This window comes from Salvelinus namaycush, chromosome 17 (assembly GCF_016432855.1).
Source record: "Salvelinus namaycush isolate Seneca chromosome 17, SaNama_1.0, whole genome shotgun sequence".
In the NCBI taxonomy this organism is placed as follows: Eukaryota; Metazoa; Chordata; class Actinopteri; order Salmoniformes; family Salmonidae; genus Salvelinus; species Salvelinus namaycush.
The window spans coordinates 17,622,249-17,645,389 of NC_052323.1; the positions used below are offsets into that span (position 1 = coordinate 17,622,249).

At 44.8% G+C, this 23,141-nt stretch overlaps 2 protein-coding genes across 3 annotated transcripts in view; one reads left to right on the forward strand and one right to left on the reverse strand.

The window, feature by feature from the left end:
- The first annotated feature begins 7,935 nt into the window (after positions 1-7,935).
- On the forward strand, positions 7,936-18,056 carry LOC120062127 (T-cell leukemia homeobox protein 3-like). Its single transcript, XM_039011936.1, has 3 exons — positions 7,936-8,329; positions 9,610-9,844; positions 17,873-18,056. The coding sequence occupies exons 1-3, from the start codon at positions 7,936-7,938 to the stop codon at positions 18,054-18,056; spliced, it is 813 nt and encodes a 270-aa protein (XP_038867864.1).
- Positions 18,057-18,941: 885 nt separating this feature from the next.
- Positions 18,942-23,141, reverse strand: part of LOC120062378 (Kv channel-interacting protein 1-like) — a 46,706-nt gene continuing 42,506 nt past the window's right edge. Inside the window, exons 4-7 of one of the 2 annotated variants that reach the window (XM_039012307.1) lie at positions 22,653-22,723; positions 22,387-22,494; positions 22,096-22,263; positions 18,942-20,053 (exon numbers count right to left, since the gene is read on the reverse strand). In XM_039012307.1, the coding sequence (XP_038868235.1) occupies positions 20,006-20,053; positions 22,096-22,263; positions 22,387-22,494; positions 22,653-22,723 (395 nt within the window). In that variant the 3' untranslated portion in view covers positions 18,942-20,005. The remainder of the gene's footprint in view (positions 20,054-22,095; positions 22,264-22,386; positions 22,495-22,652; positions 22,724-23,141) is intronic. The other variant, XM_039012308.1, reaches the window with a different exon arrangement.

The following is a 23,141-nucleotide window of genomic DNA, read 5'->3' on the forward strand; positions in this document are numbered from 1 at the left end:
CAGAGTGGCATAGCCCTTCCACCCCATAGTCCTGTACCCACAGGGGCATAGCCCTTCCACCCCATAGTCCTGTATCCAGAGTGGCATAGCCCTTCCACCCCATAGTCTTGTACCCACAGGGGCATAGCCCTTCCACCCCATAGTCCTGTATCCACAGTGGCATAGCCCTTCCACCCCATAGTCCTGTATCCACAGTGGCATAGCCCTTCCACCCCATAGTCCTGTATCCACAGTGGCATAGCCCTTCCACCCATAGTCCTGTATCCACAGGGGCATAGCCCTTCCACCCATAGTCCTGTACCCACAGGGGCATAGCCCTTCCACCCATAGTCCTGTATCCACAGGGGCATAGCCCTTCCACCCATAGTCCTGTATCCACAGTGGCATAGCCCTTCCACCCATAGTCCTGTACCCACAGGGGCATAGCCCTTCCACCCATAGTCCTGTATCCACAGGGGCATAGCCCTTCCACCCCATAGTCCTGTATCCACAGTGGCATAGCCCTTCCACCCCATAGTCCTGTATCCACAGGGGCATAGCCCTTCCACCCCATAGTCCTGTATCCACAGTGGCATAGCCCTTCCACCCCATAGTCCTGTATCCACAGGGGCATAGCCCTTCCACCCCATAGTCCTGTATCCACAGTGGCATAGCCCTTCCACCCCATAGTCCTGTACCCACAGGGGCATAGCCCTTCCACCCCATAGTCCTGTATCCACAGTGGCATAGCCCTTCCACCCCATAGTCCTGTATCCACAGTGGCATAGCCCTTCCACCCATAGTCCTGTACCCACAGGGGCATAGCCCTTCCACCCCATAGTCCTGTACCCACAGGGGCATAGCCCTTCCACCCCATAGTCCTGTATCCACAGGGGCATAGCCCTTCCACCCCATAGTCCTGTATCCACAGGGGCATAGCCCTTCCACCCCATAGTCCTGTATCCACAGTGGCATAGCCCTTCCACCCCATAGTCCTGTATCCACAGTGGCATAGCCCTTCCACCCCATAGTCCTGTATCCACAGGGGCATAGCCCTTCCACCCCATAGTCCTGTATCCACAGTGGCATAGCCCTTCCACCCCATAGTCCTGTATCCACAGTGGCATAGCCCTTCCACCCCATAGTCTTGTATCCACAGGGGCATAGCCCTTCCACCCCATAGTCCTGTATCCACAGGGGCATAGCCCTTCCACCCCATAGTCCTGTATCCACAGTGGCATAGCCCTTCCACCCCATAGTCCTGTATCCACAGTGGCATAGCCCTTCCACCCCATAGTCCTGTATCCACAGGGGCATAGCCCTTCCACCCCATAGTCCTGTATCCACAGGGGCATAGCCCTTCCACCCCATAGTCCTGTATCCACAGTGGCATAGCCCTTCCACCCCATAGTCCTGTATCCACAGTGGCATAGCCCTTCCACCCCATAGTCCTGTATCCACAGGGGCATAGCCCTTCCACCCCATAGTCCTGTACGCACAAGGCCTTCCACTCCATAGTCCTGTACGCACAAGCCCTTCCACTCCATAGTCCTGTACGCACAAGGCCTTCCACTCCATAGTCCTGTACGCACAAGGCCTTCCACTCCATAGTCCTGTACGCACAAGGCCTTCCACCCCATAGTCCTGCTGTACCCACAGGGGCATAGCCCTTCCACTCCATAGTCCTGTACCCACAAGGCCTTCCACTCCATAGTCCTGCTGTACACACAGGGGCTTAGCCCTTCCACTCCATAGTCCTGTACCCCCAAGGCCTTCCACTCCATAGTCCTGTACCCACAGGGGCATAGCCCTTCCACTCCATAGTCCTGTACCCCCAAGGCCTTCCACTCCATAGTCCTGTACCCACAGGGGCATAGCCCTTCCACTCCATAGTCCTGTACCCCCAAGGCCTTCCACTCCATAGTCCTGTCTCATACTCTAACACAGGCAGGGTTATGCTAGTCCCCAAAGGAGTTTCCATTCCCCTCTCTGACCTAGAAACATCCCACTGAGCATGTCAACATGTCAACTCTCCCACTGGCAACACCATGCATTGAGCACGGAAAAGGGAAGACATTATTTCTCTTTTTCATTGTAAACAGAGATATATTCTGCCAAGCATTGTAGGCTAATGTGAAATACCTCCTATAAATGTCGTATGACACCGATTTTATTGATTGCTATAGCTGCCTGTTGCCCAATGGCCAGCACCAATACGTATATTAAATACTTTAAATATTGCATGAGGATGGCAGGAAAATAATCGTTATGAGCGGTAGTTTCATTAACAACTCAATTTGCCTGCGAGGCAATCTCTTCCTCTACTGTCGCTTATATTGCAATAAAACAGATCTCTCCTCCTTTTCTCCCTCTCCCCATCTCCATCTCTTTCCCTACATATCATAATAAAACATTAGTACATCCTCTTTAAATGCACTATTACTTACCGCTGCATTTCCATATTCTAACATCACCAGCACTTTAGCAACAATAGAAAAACACCTCATTCATTATTCAAAAGCAGCCCGTCCCCTTCCTTTAAAAAGAGGGAGTGAAGACACGTGCAATAAAAACAGAGCCCGTGGGTGCCACAAGCTCCAACCTCGATTATGCAGATCAAGTGGTAAGCTAATTTCTCAAATAAATCGTGCGCTTTCAGTCTTTGTTCCATTTTCTTTGGACTTTAGGCCTCTCTCTCCAGAGAACCAGAATGCCAGCTGAATATATTGGCTTTGCAGTTTGTACGAGAATTGACCGTGTCCTAATTGCTCACGGAGGGCCATTTATGAAGATAGCTTTCCAAAGTCAAGTGTCATTACCAAAACTGCTTTCGATTGAAATGTCATTGGTCTATTGTTATATTAGCCTACTTGCCTAATAATTATAAGTGTTACAATTGCTTTAGCCTAATTTAGTATTGGCATCCATTATTTTTTATGTCATTACTTTTATCTAATTGGTGTTAACAGCCCATCTGTAAATATCCCACCCAACTACCTCATCCCCATATTGTAATTTATTTTTTTGCTCCTTTGCACCCCAGTATCTCTACTTGCACATTCATCTTCTGCACATCTATCACTCCAGTGTTAATGCTAAATTGTAATTATTTCGCCACTATGGCCTATTTATTGCCTTACCTCCCTAATCGTATTACATTTGCACACACTGTATATAGATATTTCTATTGTGTTATTGACTGTATGTTTGTTTATCCCATGTGTAACTCTGTGTTGTTTGTGTCGCACTGCTTTGCTTTATCTTGGCCAGGTCGCAGTTGTAAATGAGAACTTGTTCTCAACTGGCCTACCTGGTTAAATAAAGGTAAAATAAAAATAAATAAATACAAGTTAAAACATTTTTTTTTTAATGTAAGCGGATATAGCCTTTAAGGGGAGGTAGCCTATAGACTGGTCCCAGGACTGTTTGTGCTCTTGCACTCCAAAAGAAAATGTTCCTGGAGAATCCTTTAGGGGTTCTTCAAATTGAAACTGTGGGGGAAGCCCTATAAGTTCTTCAAAGAACCTCTTTTGATGGATCCTCAAAGAACCTTTTGGGGTTCATGTTTTAACTCCCCCCCCCCCCCCCCCCCGGCAAAGCAGAATAAAAAAATCTAAATATGAGGTAAACTCCCAGCAGAGCCCCAAGTCCAATAGGTACTGTATATCTTCTGGCTTGATGATGTTAATGTGTTGATGTTCTCCGTATCCACAGCCAGAATGATATTGCAGTGCACGGGGATCTAACAGGTTTCCTGTTATATTCATCAGAGGTGAAGGGAGGGGGAAGTCTGTGAATCCAACAAATGTTTTATTATACAGATGATTAACAAAACATCCACTCGACAGGATTCATACCTTGGTTTTTTGTGGTGAATGTGATTCTTTTTTAAACTGTTTTGATCATGGTTTTCATACACATACCTTGTCAATAATGTAGAGGCCTCTGGGATATTCATTGAAGAGGTAAGGGAGGAGGATGGTAAATGTGATCTGAATAACATACCAATACCAATTGACATATCTTTGTATGCCTCCTCGTCTGTATACCTGCAGACAGACACAAAAGTGAGCAGTTCAGTCATCTGCTCCCAATACAGCTGGCCTTCAACATGTTCTTATAGCTTACATATCATTACCTCTTTGTTGATTGATATCCATTGAATTGTGTCCATTTTCTGTTTTAGAAAGATTTGCACAAATATGAAAAGATAGATGGTATCATCACAAAACAATATCAATTTAGATCATATAAGGGACAAACCTTACCTTAAATCGAGGAGCTCTTTACATTTTTCAATTAAGCGTCTGCACCTGCTGTCGTTTCAAATTCAAATCCAAATGTTTCGGTTGGACAGTTAGGTTCCTGCAAGAACCCCCACCAACCCCCACCTCCTATTGGGTTCTTGGAAGAACCTTTTGGGGTAACTTTTCAGTGCCAAGGACCGTATGGTTCTTCAATGAACTTTGAGGATCTTAGAAGAACCCTTGTTGAACCCCTAATTTTTAGAGTGTATGATTTTAGTGGCAAAGCAGAATAGAAAAATCCAAATATGAGGTAAACTCCCAGCAGAGACCCAAGTCCAATGTCTATATCCTCTGGCGTGTTGATGTTAATGTGTTGATGTTCTCTGTATCTATATACAGTGGCAAGAAAAAGTATGTGAACCCTTTGGAATTACCTGGATTTCTGCATAAATTAGTCATAAAATCTGATCTGATCATCATAGTGACAACAATAGACAAACACAGTGTGCTTAAACTAATAACACATTAATTATTGTATTTGTCTTGTCTATATTGAATACATAATTTAAACATTCACAGTATAAGTTGGAAAAAGTATGTGAACCCCTAGGCTAATGACTTTTCCAAAAACGAATTGGAGTCAGGAGTCAGCTAACCTGGAGTCCAATCAATGAGACGAGATTGGAGATGTTGGTTAGAGCTGCCTTGCCCGATAAAAAACACTCACAAAATGTGAGTTTGTTATTCACAAGAAGCATTGCCTGATGTGAACCATGCCTCGAACAAAAGAGACCTCAGAAGACCTAAGATTAAGAATTGTTGACTTGTATGAAGCTGGAAAGGGTTACAAAAGTATCTCTAAAAGCCTTGATGTTCATCAATCCATGGTAAGACAAATTGCCTATAAATGGAGAAATTCAGCGCTGTTGCTACTCTGCCTAGGAGTGGCCGTCCTGCAAAGATGACTGCAACAGCGCAGAATGCTCAATGAGGTTAATGTGTTTTGTATCCGGTAGCCTATTTATTTGTTCTTCTATTTCTAGTATTTCTTAAATTGTTTTAAAGCTATTAGTTATATTATCGTATAGAACTATAGTTATTATCGTGGTTGTATCATCCATGTAGTAGGCCTAGCATTCCCCACATTTAGTGGCTTCATGGTGTGACATAAACTCGGATAATCTGAGGATTACACCGGCTCATTTACACCCACGACCCCTGAACCAACGTTCCCCTGTCCCCGTCCGCTCATTCCATTTCCAGTGGAGAGAGAGCCAGCTATGACACCGTTTCTGCCGCGTTCCCAAATCCACAGTGCATAATATACCCACCGGGAACAGATGTCAGTTCAACTTCAATTTTGTATTTGTATTTGTATTCCTTATGTTGATTACTTTTTTCAAATCTAAGCAGTTTTCCACGTTGATTGAACGTCATCACATTGCATTTTTTTATTAACATGACGTGAAAACAACGTTAACTAGACCCGTTTTTGCTATGTGTGTAGGACTGCAGATGGTCATATTAGGCTAAATCAAAATGCATGCAATCGAAAAAATATATATACATCAAACATATAATTTAATAGAATAAAACGATCAACCAAATATAGGTACACAATAAATAGTAATTATGATTTTAATATAAAGTAGCCTGATAACTGCGCAGTAAATATGAAAATGTGTACGGGAAATGACAGCTATAACAGTCCATTTCTCCCTCATGAAAATAGGCCACCGGTGTGCTCACGATGGTGGGGAAACTATAGCCAATTCTGCCAGTCCATATTTCTGAACAACCACGTCAAGTTTTGGTTAGGTCTCTTGATATGCCTACCCCGTTTGTTCGTTTATGGAAAACACATGTTTTGTAAACTACGTATTAATACGAGATCATTATTATTCACAAAGGAATTTCCCCAGGATGAATATGAAAACCTTAACGCACATAAAAATAAAGAAAAGTTAAATAGATGGCACAAAAAAAACAATAGAACCTCCGTTATGGACATTCACTTATGCAACAAATTCGATCGAGGTAATAATTTTGATTGTGGGAGGTACCTAGCTTATTTCGCCTCATCAAATTAATCATTAAAATAGTCGTATTCAGTTATCTATGCCTAAAACCTATAAGAAACTTGCAATTCAAAATATAGGTTTCAATTATAGCCTAATAGTTAAAAAATGTTTTACCTGTGTTAAGAATATTTGCTTTGGTCGATAAATAAAATGTACATGTAAATATGATAGACTATGGGCCTATATCAGGTCTATAGAGACGAGGACAGGAACACATCTCAGCAAAGCTCTAGCCAGGGGTACATAAACAGTTAATTGTGTCCGTCTTTTCATTGATTCTGATGGGCAGGAGGTTCCAGCGACCATGCAGACCCTCCACTTCCTCTGTATAGCCCGTGGCCTCGTCAGACAATTCCCTTTTATTATCAATTAATGTGCCACCGTCGGGTTGTACCCTGCACTATTGTCATTTAGTTTAGGCCTTGTAAGGACTTAAAGCATCATGATTACCAGCAGCAGACACGGTTCGGAAACAACCTATTGGTTTACTTCAAATGTATATCTTACACAGAGGAGGAATCTGACAGTAGCTGTTGACAGACGCCGTAATCAAAACGGAGAAGTGATGCCTCGCTTCCTCTATACCTCAAATCAATGGCCCTAACCAAGGCCCACTTTAATCCATGACGAATAGACTCTTGTGTTAATACAGGTCCTCTCATGTTCCTCGTAGAAAATCAATAAGCCGACTGAACTGCCTGCGTTCATCTTCACTACTCCACAGGTCCGGTGAGAGACGCGCAGCCACCAACATGTGTATTGCGGGATGGACATATCACAGAGAAGAGACAGAGACAAGAGCTAGAGATTATCAACGACTAAACTGTATCGAAATAGGAAAAGGCAATGGGAAGTAAGAAATATGTAATCGTTGCAACTTGTATCTGTTATTTCAGGTCAATTAATATATTTCATTACAGCCTACTGTATTTTCATGGAGATCGGACAATGACAAGGCTACAAAAAGGAGGTTAGAATACAGGGACTCCGGGCACTTTTTCAAAGCCTGAGGGGCGGCAGGTAGCCTAGCGGTTAGAGTGTTGTACCAGTTACCGAAAGGTTGCTAGCTCGAATCCCCAAGCTGGCAAGGTAAAAATCTGTCGTTCTGCCCCTGAACAAGGCAGTTAACCCACTGTTCCTAGGCCGTAACTGTAAATAAGAATGTGTTCTTAACTGACTTGCCTGGTTAAATAAATAAAGCACTAGGTCAAGTGAATTGTCCAAACAGGTCAAATGAAAGGTTTAGAAATGTATGCTCTGATATTGCACTAAATTATATGAACTCTGTCGGAAAGCAGTCTAGGTTATGGTGTTAAATTATCCTCCCCCCAAGGGGTTGACAGCACCAACCAATAAAAACACAAGAATGGGGGGGGGGCAGCAAGACCAACATGTTTTGACGCAGGGAAGAGAGCGTCACAGACTTATCCAAACGCACATCAAACTTTCACTGGCGTGCACGAGGATGATCTGAAGGAGTGCTTTCCGAAGATTCAGATGGTCGGATTCTGAACGGAGGATGACAATGGAGCCAACCGCAGTTGCTTTTTGGCACAAACCGGCTGTTTAACCTCGTTATTTAATTTCCATCCTGTCCAGCCATCCCACGGTCTGAGTAAACGGTGGGGATGGAGCGCGCACAGAGCGCCACAAGCCCTCCTACCAAAGAGGTCCAGCACGAACCCATCAGCTTCGGCATCGACCAGATACTTAGTAGCGGTGCTGACTCAGAGAGCGGCCGGACCAGCAGTGGAGACGGTTACCTTTTAGGGAGCCCAACCGGAGAGAGCGCAGCGCCCTACACCGCGCTGTCCATCTCCCTCTCGGGTATGGTACCACAGTTAGAGGATCCTGGTTTGTACGGAGTGAACCGCAGCCTGGGCAGCAGAGGAGTGATCCGGGTGCCCGCTCACAGACCGTTGACGGTCGAGGGACCGCTGCATGTGGGGAGCGCTGTGCCCGGGTATGGAGGCCTGTGTTTCCCGTGGGTCGGTTATAGGTTCGCCAAGGACAGGTTATCAGGTAACTTTCCGATAGAACCCTTAGCCTATAGCCCATCAAATAATGTTTATTCTGTTTATATATATATATACACCATTTCAGGCACAGTGATTTAGACTATCCATCTGAACATTAAGAAAATGTTCCCGGTTTCCCGTAATGGCAATTTTCAAAACATCTTATCTTACGTGTAATAAGCTTTAAAAAAGTGAAAAGCCAAATAATAACGATAACGATACGCCAATAAAAACAACAATAATACAGATTATGTGATCAATAAAATAACAAAGCATTTTGATAACCATTAATTCAATCTTCAACCTTTTACGCATTAAAACGGAAGAAAATGTAGGCTTCACCCACTTATGCAATTTGACTGAAATTGTATCTTATTTCCTTATTTCTCTACATATTTAGCATATTTTAATGTTACAAGGCGTGTGCTTGATAAAGTCAATTAATACTTATAGCAACGAAAACCACGTGTAAATATTGAATAGGCCTATACAAATAAAATGTGGTAAAAAAACATAATTGCTACAATAATCAAATTGCATTGTAAAATCACCCAGAATAGCCTTAAATTGTATTGCTTTATGCCTCCATTTGTATTCACTTCCAGTTTAGGATCTTCTAGCGCCAAGGACATGTGATAAATTATTATTTTTAGATGTATCTCATGCACGTTCTTGTTATTGGCCTAAATATATAGATTTTAAATATAAGGATTTTGTTTAACACCCAACAGTTTATACAATCTGATAAAGACATATGAAAACATCCTCGCCAAGAGTAGTAAGCCATAGTGTAAATGTTAGGCAATAATGCTATTGATCTCAAATGTAGGCCTATTCAATCTGTAATAGCCTAATTCGGCACCCAGAGCCGAACCCAACATGATCGACTCCCTGTATTTACTATTTAATGTCATTGTTTGCTCCCGCAAGAGGAAGCCTAATTGTAATATCCAGACAGAAATTATGGCTTTATCCCCAGAGAATAAACGATTAAAATCAGGTTAAAAATGAATATTCGCAAATTGCAGATGGATGTGTCGACGTAGGCCCAAACAGAAACGCCCGGTTTTATGCAGGCGCCAAATCAACCAATACAATTCTCTTCTAACTAGGCTAATAATGAATATAACCTTTGTTTTCTACCGAGGATTAGCCTATACCCCAGAATTGATGAACTGTACAACAACACAGTTGGAGTCTTTCCTACCACAGAGGACATAACACCCATCACTCATCCTCCGTGTAAACTCATCCTCCAGTCTGTTGTTCTGCTCCCTCCTTCAGCTCTCGTGCCATTCACGGTGACCCGGCGGATAGGTCATCCATACCAGAACCGCACACCGCCCAAACGGAAAAAGCCTCGGACATCCTTCTCCCGTGTGCAGATTTGTGAGTTGGAGAAGCGCTTCCACCGGCAGAAGTACCTCGCGAGCGCGGAGCGGGCCACCCTCGCCAAGAGCCTGAAGATGACAGACGCGCAGGTCAAGACCTGGTTCCAGAACCGCAGGACCAAGTGGAGGTCAGTTTATCAATTTTACAGTTGACATGTTTAGTCATACCTTAAAGTAAATGTCCATTGAAAATCTCAATGGATGATGTCTTCCTCGTGAGGAGAATGAACTGGCCAATTAGAAGTCTACTCGCATGAATATTTTTAACGATGGTTGGTATATGCCCACACCGTTATGTTGTTGGGGTACGCCCACACCATTCAGTTGTTTCGGTATACCCACACAATTCTGTTGTTGGAGTAAGCCGACATCATTTCAACACAGAAAAGCTGCTGCTTTTAAAAGGTGCTACACATAGGATTTTTGTTGTTGTTGGATTTTTGCATTGTAATTTCAGGAAATGTCCATATTAAATCTGCAGTAATAGTGAAATGAAAGTGTTTCATAGTCACTATCATTTCATTATTAGCAACAGATCTATCATGAAGATCTATCATGAACATTTTCTGAAATTATACTAAACAAAAATATAAACACAACATGTAAAGTGATGGTCCCATATTTCACGAACTGAAATAAAAGATCTCAGAAATCTTCCTCATGCACAAAAATGTTATTTCTTTCAAAAGTTGTGTGCAAATTTGCTTACATCCCTGTTAGTGAGCATTTCTCCTTTGCCAAGATAATCCATCCAATTGACAGGTGTGGCATATCAAGAAGCTGATTAAACAGCAAGGATCATTACACAGGTGCACCTTGTGCTGGGGACAATAAAATGCCACTCTAAAATGTGCAGTATTATCACACAAGTTTTGAGGGAGCATGCAATTGACATGCTGACTGCAGGAATGTCCACCAGAGCTGTTGCCAGGTAATTTAATATACATTTCTCTACCATAAGCCACCTCCAAAGTCATTTTAGAGAATTTGGCAGTACGTCCAACTGGCCTCACAACCGCAGACCACATGTAAGGACACCAGCCCAGGACCTCTACATCCGGCTTCTTCATCTGCTGGATCATCAGAGACCTGCCACTCGGACAGCTGATGAAACTGTGGATTTGCACAAGCAAAGAATTTCGGCACAAACTGTCAGAAATCTTCTCAGCGAAGCTCATCTGCGTGCTCGTTGTTCTCACCAGGGTCTTGACTTGACTGTAGTTTGGCATCATAACCGACTTAAGTGGGCAAATACTCCCCTTTGATGGCCACTTGCACGCTGGAGAACTGTGCTCTTCATGGATGAATCCTGGTTTCAACTGTACCAGGCAGATGGAAGACGGCGTCGTGTGGGCGAGTGGTTTGTTATTCACAACATTGACATCAGAGTGCCCCATGGTAGGGTTATGGTATGGGCAGGCATAAGCAACGGAAAACAAACACAATTGCATTTTATTAAAGGTCATTTTAATGCAGAGATACCGTGCCGAGATCCTGAGGCCTATTGTCGTGCCATTCATCCGCCGCCATCACCTCATGTTTCAGCATGATAAGGCACGGCCCCATGTCGCAAGGATCTGTACACAATTTCTGGAAGCTGGAAATGTTACAGTTCTTCCATGGCCTGCATCCTCACCAGACGTGTCACCCATTGGGCAGGTTTGGGATGCTCTGGATCCACGTGTACGACAGCGTGTTCCAGGTCCCACCAATATCCAGCAACTTTGCACAGCCATTGAAGAGGAGTGGGACAAGATTACACAAGCCACAATCAACAGCCTGATCAACTCTATGCGAAGGAGATGTGTCACGCTGCATGAGGCAAATGGTGGTCACTCCAGATACTGACTGGTTTTCTGATTCACTCCCCTACTTTTCTTTAAGGTGTCTGTGACCAACAGATGCATATCTGTATTCCCAGTCATGTGAAATTCATAAATTAGGGCCTAATGAAGTTATTTCAGTTGACTGATTTCCTTATATGAACTGTAACAGTAAAATCTTTGAAATTATTGTTTTTATATTCTTGTTCAGTATATAATGCAAAAATGTAAAAGAAAATTCTATCTGTAGCACCTTTAACCAGTGATGTAAAGTACCTACACTACCGTTCAAAAGTTTGGGGTCAATCAGAAATGTCCTTGTTTTTGAAAGAAAATCTAAAAAATTGTCCATTAAAATAACATCAAATTGATCGTAAATACAGTGTGGACATTGTTAATGTTGTAAATGACTATTGTAGCTGGAAACGGCAGGTTTTTTATGGAATATCTACATAGGCGTACAGAGGCCCATTATCACCAACAATCACTCCTGTGTTCCAATGGCACATTGTGTTAGCTAATCCAAGTTTATCATTTTAAAAGGCTAATTGATCATTAGAAAACCCTTTTGCAATTATGTTAGCAGTTTTATTGCTTCTTTAATCAGGGCAACAGTTTTCAGCTGTGCTAACATAATTGCAAAAGCGTTTTCTAATGATCAATTAGCCTTTTAAAGTGATAAACTTGGATTAGCTAACACAACGTGCCATTGGAACACAGGAGTGATGGTTGCTGATAATGGGCCTATGCAGATAATCCATTAAAAATCTGCCGTTTCCAGCTACAATAGTCATTTACAACATGAACAATGTCTACGCTGTATTTCTGATCAATTTTGTTATTTTAATGGAACAAAAATGTGCTTTTCTTTCAAAAACAAGGACATTTCTAAGTGACCCCAAACTTTTGAACGGTAGTGTAGTTAAAAATACTTCAAAGTACTATTTAAGTTATTTTTTGGGGTATCTGTACATTACTTTACAATTTATATTTTTGACAAACTCATACTTTTACTTCACTGCATTGCTAAAGAAAATGATGTACTTTTTACTCCATACATTTTCCCTCTTCACTCAAAAGTACTCGTTACATTTTGAATGCTTAGCAGGAGAGGACAATTGTCTAATTCACACTTATCAAGAGAACGTCCCTGGTCATCACTACTGCCTCTGATCTGGCGGACTCACTAAACACGTGCTTCGTTTGAAAAACATGTCTGATGGTTGGAGCGCGCCCCTGGCTATCCGTAATGAAAAAAATGAAAAATTGGTGCCGTCAGGTTTGCTTAATATAAGGAATTTGAAATGATTTATACTTTTACTTTTCATACTTAAGTATATTTAATACCAAATACTTTTTAGACATTTACTCAAGTAGGAATTTACAGGGTGACTTTCACTTTTACTTTAGTCATTTTCGATGAATGTATGTTTACTTTTACTCAAGTATGACAATTGGTCACTTTTTCAAGCACTGCCTTTAACATAAACGTAATGAAACATTTGTGGGGGAAACTATTTCAGTCACATTGTAATTAATTATAGATACTATTTAATGGAAATCTGGAAACACTGTTACTTTAAGTCTTAATCTCGTTCACCAGTCACCAGACAGACACTTCTGCTCATGCCCAATTAGTCTGGGGACAAGGATAGTTTTAAAATATAGGCCTGAATTGAGACTATTGAGACTAATTATTTTCTGGTAGTGTGAAAGGTGCTACATGGGATTTTGGGGGATTTTTGCAGTGCCTTCAGAAAGTATTCACAAAGTGGGGTTGAAATGGATTTAATTGTATTTTTTTTATCAATGATCTACACAAAATACTCTGTCATGTGAAAGTGGAAGAAACATTTCAACATTTGCCAAAAAATTATGAAAAATAAAAGACTAAAATATCTTGATTAGATAAGTATTCAACCCCCATGTTAGAATCACCTTTGGCAGCGATTACAGCTGTGAGTCTTACTGTGTCACGCCCTGACCTTAGAGAACCTTTTATTTCTCTCTTTTGGTTAGGTCAGGGTGTGATTAGGCTGGGCATTCTAGTATTTCGTTTCTATGTTGGCCTGGTATGGTTCCCAATCAGAGGCAGCTGTCTATCGTTGTCTCTGATTGGGGATCATATTTAGGCAGCCTTTTCCCACCTGTTGTTTGTGGGATCTTGTTTTTGTGTAGTGCCTGTGAGCACTCCATTACTTCACGTTTCGTTTGTTTCTGTATTTGTTTTGGTGAGTTTCATTTATTAAAACATGTGGAACTCTACGCACGCTGCGCCTTGGTCCATTTATTCCAACGAGCGTGACAGAAGATCCCACCACAACTGGACCAAGCAGCATGCCCGGGAGGAGATGGCATCCTGGTCTTTGGAGGAGGTCGAGGAGAGAATATCCGGGACTTGGGAGGAAGTCTTGGCAAGACACGAAAGCCTGCCGGGGAAGCATGCGGAAGCAGCGAAGGAGCAACAACGACGACACCGGGGTTCGCGGCCACGACGGAAGCCCGAGAGGCAGCCTCAAAAAATGTTTTGGGGGGGGCACACAGGTTGGTTGACGGAGCCAAGGTGGGAAGCAGAACCAACTCCCTGTACTCACCGTGTGGAGTTGGTCACCGTTCAGGTGCCATGTTTTGCGGTTCTACGCACCGTGTCTCCAGTGCGCCTCCACAGCCCGGTGCGTTCTGTGCCAGCTCCCCGCACTTGTCGTGCTAAAGTGGGTATCTGTCCAGGACGGGTTGTGCCGGCTCAGCGCTCCTGGTCTCCAGTAAGCCTCCAGGGTCCAGTATATCCTGCGCCGGCTCTACGCACTGTGTCCCCAGTGCGCCTTCACAGCCCAGTGCATCCTGTGCCAGCTCCCCACACTTGCCATGCGGAGGTGGTCATTTGTCCAGGACGCGTTGTGCCAGCTCTACGCTCCAGACCTCCAGTGCGCCTCCACGGTCCAGTACATCCTGTGCCGGCTCCACGCTCCAGGCCTCCTGTGCGTCTCCCCAGCCCGGTACGTCCTGTGCCGGCTCCACGCACCCAGCCTCCAGTGCGTCTCCCCAGCCCGGTACGTTCTGTGCCAGCTCCACGCCTCCAGCGACGGTCTGCAGTCCAGAGCCTCCAGCGACGGTCTGCGGCCCGAAGCCTCCAGTGACGATCCATGGCCCGAAGCCTCCAGTGATGATCCATGGCCCGTAGCCTCCATTGATTATCCATGGCCCGGAGCCTCCATTGATGATCCATGGTCCGAAGCCTCCAGTCATGATCCATGGCCCGAAGCCTCCAGTGATGATCCATGGCCCAAAGCCTCCAGTGGATCCATGGCCCGGAGCCTCCAGTGATGATCCATGGCCCGGAGCCTCCAGTGATGATCCATGGCACGAAGCCTCCAGTGATGATCCATGGCCCGAGGCCTCCAGTGATGATCCATGGCCCGGAGCCTCCAGTGATGATCCATGGCCCGAAGCCTCCAGTGATGATCCATGGCCCGAAGCCTCCAGTGATGATCCATGGCCTGAAGCCTCAAGTGATGATCCATGGCCCGGAGCCTCCAGAGACGATCCACAGTCCAGAGCCTCCAGTGGGGGTTCCCAGTCCGGAGCCTTCAGCGAGGGTTCCCAGTCTGGAGTCTCTGGCGACGATCTACTGTCCGGAGTTCCCGGCAACGATCTACGGTCCGGAGTCCCCGGCGACGATCTACGGTCCGGAGTCCCTGGCAACAATCCACGGTCCGGAGCCTCCGACGACGATCCACGGTCCGGCGCTTCCGGTGACGATCCCCACACCAGAGGCAACACCGAAGCTGGCGGATCCGCATGCGGAGCAGGGTCTACGTCCCACACCGGAGCCGCCACTGAGGCTAGATGCCAATCCCGGACCCTCCCCCATAGAGTCAGGTTTTGCGGCCGGAGTCCGCACCTTTGGGGGGGGGGGGGGGTACTGTCATGCCCTGACCTTAGAGAACCTTTTATTTCTCTCTTTTGGTTAGGTCAGGGTGGGATTAGGGTGGGCATTCTAGTTTTTCGTTTCTATGTTGGCCTGGTTTGGTTCCCAATCAGAGGCAGCTGTCTATGGTTTTCTCTGATTGGGGATCATAATTTAGGCAGCCTTTTCCCACCTGTTGTTTGTGTGATCTTGTTTTTGTGTAGTGCCTGTGAGCACTCCATTACTTCACATTTCGTTTGTTTCTGTATTTGTTTTGGTGAGTTTCATTTATTTAAACATGTGGAACTCTACGCACGCTGCGCCTTGGTCCATTTATTCCAACGAGCGTGACATACTGCTTGACTGAGGGACCTTACAGCTACTTGTACTGTATGTGTGGGGTACAGAGATGATATAGTCATTGAAAAATCATATTAAACACTATTCCATGCAACTTATTATGTGACTTGTTAAGCAAATGTTTGCTCCTAAATTTATTTAGGCTTGCCATGGCAAAGGGGTTGAATACTTATTGACTCAAGACCTTTCAGCTTTTCATTTTTAATACATTTGTAAAAATGTAAAAAACATAATTTCACTTTGAAATGATGGGGTGTTGTGTGTAGGCCAGTGACAAAAAAATCTCAATTTAATCCATTTTAATTTCAGGCTGTAACACAACGAAATGTGGAAAAAGTCAAGGGGTGTGAATACTTTCTGTAGGCACTGTATAATTGCTGATGATTTTAAACTATAGGTCTTGAGTCAATAAGTATTCAACCCATTTTTTATGGCAAGCCTAAATAAGTTCAGGAGTAACATTTTTATCCAGACTCATTGCAGGTAAGAAAACAAACGTCCGTGGGCGTGGCGTAGAATCTGGCCGTATTAAGGAGCCTGGGTAGCCAGGCAAGCTGTCAGCATGGCCACTGCTCTTTAAATATGTCACTCAATGCTTCAAGTCACACCCTGCCACACCCACCAAATGGAGCAAATGTACCTCAAAGTCTGCTCAAGAATGCTGAAGAAAGTTTTGGTGAAACATGTCGTTCATTTCAAACCATTATGCAACATAGCGAACGTTCAATCGAACTGAACAGCTCGCTGGTAGATCCCTAATTCTTCTGCCAAAAAATGATTGGACTATCCTGTAGGCCTACCAGAATAAGTCAGGAGAAAACAGGATGGTAAAATCAGCCCAAGTGTCACACCTTCTCCCCCTTCCCCTCTCTGAGCTTGAGGGAGCCAGGCTGCCCTTCATTACGCACACTTGTCACCATCATTACTCGCATCTGCGCTCATTGGACTCACCTGGACTCCTTCACTTTGTTGATTGCCCCTCTATATCTGTCTGTTCCTCAGTTGGTTCCCCGTGTCAGCATTATTGTCATCATGTGGTTTTATTCCCCCGTCCAGGCGCTATTCTTGTTTTGTTTGATGTCTGTTTTCCATTAAATGTTCACTCCCTGTATTTGCTTCTCGTCTCCAGCGTCAGTCCTTACAGAATGCTGACACCAATATTTGAGGGAGTTCTTGTTTTTTGTTTTTGGTGGTTACGTCGGATCCAGGTGCCACCGCTGATGGAACCAGGGGTGCCTCAGCTGGCTCGTCGGGCTTCCACGCCTTAGTTGTCTCGAGAGGTTTCCTTGCCTCGTTTGGCTCAGCAGGCTTCCATCCCACGTCATGCCTCAGCCGGCCCATCAGGCTCCCATGCCTCATCCGGCTCGTCAGGCTCCCACGTCTCAGCTGGATCGTTAGGCTCCCACGCCTCAGCCGGCTCGTCGGGCTCCCACTCCTAAGCCGGCTCGCCGGGCTTCTACGCCTCTGCCCGCTAGTACAGCGACAATGCCTCGGCCCGGCCTGTCAGGCTTGCCCAGGTGGGATGCCGGGTGGGGCCCCTAGAGGGGGGGGGGGGTACTGTCACGCCTTCTCCCCCTTCCCCTCTCTGAGCTTGAGGGAGCCAGGCTGCCCTTCATTACGCACACCTGTCACCATCATTACGCGCATCTGCTCTAATTGGACTCACCTGGACTCCTTCATGTTTGTTGATTCCTCCTCTATATCTGTCTGTTCCTCAGTTGGTTCCCCGTGTCAGCATTATTGTCGTCATGTCGTTTCATTGCCCCGTCCAGGCGATGTTCTTGTTTTGTTCACTCCCTGTACTTGCTTCTTGTCTCCAGCGTCAGTCCTCACACCAAGTCTGTTTGGCCTAGACCTATAGTTTATCAAGTCATCTGCAATTATACAGTGCCTTCAGAAAAATGAAGCTGTAGGCCTAGATGCCTAAGGAAAGTTGAGATGGTATATAAACGTCCACTAGGCTACATAAGTTTGACCATTGTTGAATTTCAACACATTAGAAGTATTCTATGTTCATAATTAGATTGTAAGCAAGTAGGCCTAATCTCTCTCTTTCTCTGTTTTAGGAGACAGACAGCAGAGGAGCGGGAGGCTGAGCGTCAACAGGCCAATCGGCTGATCCTACAGCTGCAGGCCGACGCCCTCCACAAGTCCCTCAACGAATCAGCAGGTTTCGACCCGCTGTGCTCACATAACTCCTCCTTGTATGCCCTGCAGAACCTCCAGCCCTGGGCCGAGGAGAGGGAGTAGGAGGAACCTGCAGCCCTGGGCCGAGGAGAGGGAGTAAGTCTCCCGCAACCACTGATCCAGGGTCACATATTTGGCCATCCTTCCCAACTGTTAAGATGAGGAATTGGATGATTTGACCCTAGCTCAGTTGGTAGTGGCAAAGTGGAGATTATGGACAGTGTGTGATGCCCCTTTGAGACTGTGTGGAGACAAGGTGCCTGATAGCCCTAATACTACACCCAACCCCTCATCCTTTGTTGAGCCCTATCTAGGTCTATCACTAGCCAAGCACCCTTACAGGTGTTTTGACCCCTATCTGGCCTTGTGTTACATCCCACACTGTGGCCGTGTTCGAGAGCGTCAAATCCATGGTGCATTGTGGGTAAATGGTTACTGACTGATCTACAGATAAGAATGAGTAGTTATTTATGATGCAAGGTGATTTGTAGATCAGTCAGCACTGTTGGCAGCAACGTGGAACAAGCTCTATGACTCTATGGCTAAAGAGAGATTGTAGACTCAAGTGACAGGGAACTGAGGGAAGGACAGGAGGAGCCATGTGTGAGAGGTAGAGGGGTATAGAAGAGAGGGAGGAAGTGGAGAGGTGGAAGAGTGATGCATGTAATGTTGGTAAAGTATGAAACTAAAACATCCTCAAATGTTCCATTTGTGATTCATTTCCTATGAGGATGTGGGTGTAAATGTATCGTCATTTGTACTTGGGCTGTAGATATGTAAATACCGATATACACTCTTCACTTGAGAACTCTTCATTTGTTGCCTGTGGTGTACAGACATGGATGGAAAGCTTCGTTTTACTCAAAGAACACATATCAAACGTCACAATTTGTTCTGAAAAGTTGTTAAATATCATTTTGTACCACATCTCAATACACTGATGTTTTCTGTGAGATAACTGTGAGAAAAGGGATTTTGTATTTTTTTTGTCAGTAAGTTCACATTGATTAGGCTATTGTCATCTCTCATGGCTTTATTCCTGTATTCTCAGTGACAAGGTCTCTCTCTCTCTCTCTCTCTCTGGTCACAGTGAGTGGTTGGGTATTGTCTTGAGAGTTGTTACTGTCGTAATATCGTAATATCCCACAGTCGTAATATCCCACATAAGAATACACTTCAAAATGGGACTTGCAATAACTTCCTACCACTGTATATGTCTATCATAGGCCACATAACATCCAATCCAGGCTCTGTGGGCGGGATGTCGTCTGGCCATGACTTAGATTGACAGAAAAAGAGACCAACCACGACACAGATGAAAAGAGCTCATTGCAGACAGAAAGATAGAAGCCAAAAACACTATGACACAAGTCACCACAACACCAAAAACATTGAATAACACTAACACACATTCGGTAGGAGTTCGGCATTTAGCAGGGTTAAGAATGACTTGGTTCAAATATATTTTTCTTAAAGGTTAAATACCGATCAGATGAATTCTACAGATGAAAATGTATTGATTGTGTATTTGTTATTTGTAGTCGATTGAGGATTCAATCCAAGGTATGTGTGTATGCCTTAATCTGTGTGTGTGTTTATGTCAGTAGGTACACTAACAGGTGTGATATACACTCTCAGAGAGATCCGTAACCATAACAACATCAACAGAACAAGACAGAGAGGACTAGGGTGAAAGGTTACAGGGTCACAGGAGGTTCAAAAACAGGTACAGGGGTCAGAGGTCAATGGCAAGGGTCATAACCCAGCCCGTTGATGGTCACTGCCATGGTAACATGATGGTGAGACACTGTGCCACACGACTGGTGTGTATAGCTGTTGTTGGGCAGCCGGTGTTGAGTACCTCTCGTAACCATGGTGACAACAAAGTTTATTTGTGCCTCTTTTTTCCATTAAATGGCGGGCTGCTTTTCCTTCTCACAGTTCAAGCATCTCTTCCAATCCCTCCCGGTCTTTCTTTCTCTGTGTCTTTTCTCTCCTTTTCTCTGTGTGGTCTAAATGACATTTTTGAAGAGCTGCAGGGACCTCATGATGTTTTCGTCCTAAGAAAATAAAGTATGGAAAAAAGGAGAGCTGATTTAATATCAGGTGGAAAAAATTATACCTCTGAACTTGCAGTTCTCATAACCACCACGAGGGGGCAACAAAAACAGAGGAGAAGATAGCAAGGGACAGCAATGTGAACAGCAGAGAGTACAGAAAGCAAGACACCTCACATGCTTGTTTTTTTCTGGTTGGGGCAGGGTTGGCGGGGCAAGAGGGAGGAAGGGAGTTTAGTCAACCAAAACCAGCTGCTATCACAGTGATGCCTATGCTAAGCTAAGGACCCTGGGAGTAAACACTTCCTTCTGCAACTGGATCCTGGACTTCCTGACAGGCTGCCCCCAGGTGGTAAGGGTAGGTAACAACACATCCGCCACGATGATCCTCAACACAGGGGCCCCTCAGGGGTGCGTGCTCAGTCCCCTCCTGTAATCCCTGTTTCCTCATGACTGCACGGCCAGGCACGACTCCAACACCATCATTAAGTTTGTTGATGACACAACAGTGGTAGGCCTGATCACCAACAACGACAAGACAGCCTATAGGGAGGAGGTCAGAGACCTGGCCGTGTGGTGCCAGGATAACAACCTCTCCCTCAACATGATCAAGACAAAGGAGATGATTGTGGACTACAGGAAAAGGAGGACCGAGCATGCCCCCAACCTGTAGTGGAGCAGGTTGAGAGCTTCAAGTTCCTTGGTGTCCACATCACTAACAAACTATCATGGTCCAAGCACACCAAGACAGTCGTGAAGAAGGCACGACAAAACCTATTCCCCCGCAGGAGACTGAAAAGATTTAGCATGGGTCCTCAGATCCTCAAAAGGTTCCACAACTGCACCATCGAGAGCATCCTGCCTGGTTGCATCACTGCCTGGTATGGCAACTGCTTGGCCTCCGACCGCAAGGCACTACAGAGGGTAGTGCGTACGGCCCACTACATCACTGGGGCCAAGCTTCCTGCCATCCAGGACCTCTATACCAGGCGGTGTCAGAGGAAGGCCCTAAAAATTGTCAGACCGCAGCCACTCTAGTCATAGACTGTTTTCTCTGCTACCGCACGACAAGCGGTACCAGAGCGCCAAGTCTAGGTCCAAGAGGCTTCTAAACGGCTTCTAAACAGCTTCTACCCCCAAGCCATAAGACTCCTGAACATCTAATAAAATGGCTACCCAGACAATTTGCGTTGCTACTCTCTGTTTATTATCTATGCATAGTCACTTTAACTCTACCTTCATGTACATATTACCTCAATTACCTTGACTAACCGGTGCCCCCGCACATTGACTCTGTACCGGTACCCCCTGTATATAGCCTCGCTATTGTTATTTTACTGCTGCTGTTAAATTATTTGATACTTAGATTTTTTTTCATGTTATTTTTGGGGGAGTATTTTTTCTTAAAACTGCACTGTTGGTTAAGGGCTTGTAAGTAAGCATTTCACTGTAAGGTCAACATCTGTTGTGGTGACAAATACAGTTTGATTTGATTTGATTTGATGGGAGAGCCATAGGATTTGACCGAATATTGTGGATTTCTCCCCCACACAGTGACTGGAGTCAATTCTGGGCGACTCTATGACAAGCTGAAAGAGTGTTGAGCACTCTGAGCCCGAATGGTTTCCATGACATTTTCCAGGCTGTGACATCTTCATTCTAAGTCTTTGGAGGACCGAATGAAGAAGTTCAAAAGGTAAAGACCTACAGAAGGGGCAAATAGAAAACAATATTATACTTCATAAAATAACCCTAAGTCACTGTTGTGTACTTCTAAACTATAAAACTACACAACAGTGTTTGAAACGATAATTGATTATCTGCCTAGCAGCTACCTTGTTCTAATCTGATTGGTCAGATGTTTGTTGTTGACATAGAGATGGTAGATGGTTGGAAGCAAACCTAAAGTGGTTGAGTTGACGCATGGCTGTGAAGTTGGTCAGTTGATCATTGAATTTGATCCATCCAAAACCCTCAAACTACAATAAAATACAAGAATAAGTGGGTGTAACAATGATGATCGTATAAATGTAGAGAAAGTTGACCTCCTGGCAGGACAGAATGAACTCGTCCAGAGTGACTACTCCATCTCTGTTCTTGTCCATCTTCTGGAAGAAGGCATCCACATGTTGTTTGGGGGTGTCTGTCTTCAGGGCAGGGTAGGTGTACTTCCCCATCATGTCATATATCGCTCTGACGATGTCTGTCATCTCCTGTAAAACACGCACAAAGAATACACAAAACCGCCGCATATGAAGCAAAATATATGCAATAATATTTGCCTGTCGTTGTTAAATGGTGAAATAACCACACGCAATATTTAAGTACACACACACCTCCTTGTTGATGTAGCCATCTCTGTTGATGTCGTACAGGTTGAACGTCCACGTCAGTTTCTCCCTCACTGAACCCCTCAGCAGGGTGGACAACGCCATGATAAAGTCCTGGAGGAGGGAGAGAGCGACAGAATGAGACGCCGTATCACCGAGAACAAGAAGACGAATGATCCAGAATACAAAAAGGGTTAGTCATCTGATGATGGTGAGAAAGAGAAAGAGAGAGATAGAGGGGAGGAGTAGAGAGACAGTAGAGGAATGTTAACCTCAAACTTGATGGATCCACTGTGTGCTGAGTCAAAGGTGTTGAACAGGTAGTGTGCGTAGGTACTGGCATCTGCAGAGCATTGGAGAGAAGAGATACACTATGTATACAAAGTATGTGGACACCCCTTCAAATTAGTGGATTCGGCTATTTCAGCCACACCCATAGCTGACAGGTGTATGTAATAGAGCACACATTCATGCAATCTCCATAGACAAACATTGGCAGTAGAATGGCCCGAACTGAAGAGCGCAATGACCTTCAACGTGGCACCGTCATATGATGCCACCTTTCCAACAAGTCAGTTCGTCAAATTTCTGCCCTGATAGAGCTGCCCCATTCAACTGTAAGTGCTGTTATTGTGAAGTGTAAACGTCTAGGAGCAACAACGGCTCAGCCGTGAAGTGGGAGACCACACAAACTCACAGAACGGGACCGCCGAGTGCTGAAGCGCGTAGTGCGTAAAAATCGTCTGTCCTCAGTTGCAACA

What these genes read in the sequence shown, in the direction of transcription:
- LOC120062127 (XM_039011936.1), top strand. Translation starts at nt 7,936, where the DNA reads ATGGAGCGCGCACAGAGCGCCACAAGCCCTCCTACCAAAGAGGTCCAG. An exon ending in CGCCAAGGACAGGTTATCAG is followed by an intron (nt 8,330 to 9,609) that starts GTAACTTTCCGA and finishes TCCCTCCTTCAG; the next exon opens with CTCTCGTGCCATTCACGGTG. An exon ending in AACCGCAGGACCAAGTGGAG is followed by an intron (nt 9,845 to 17,872) that starts GTCAGTTTATCA and finishes TCTCTGTTTTAG; the next exon opens with GAGACAGACAGCAGAGGAGC.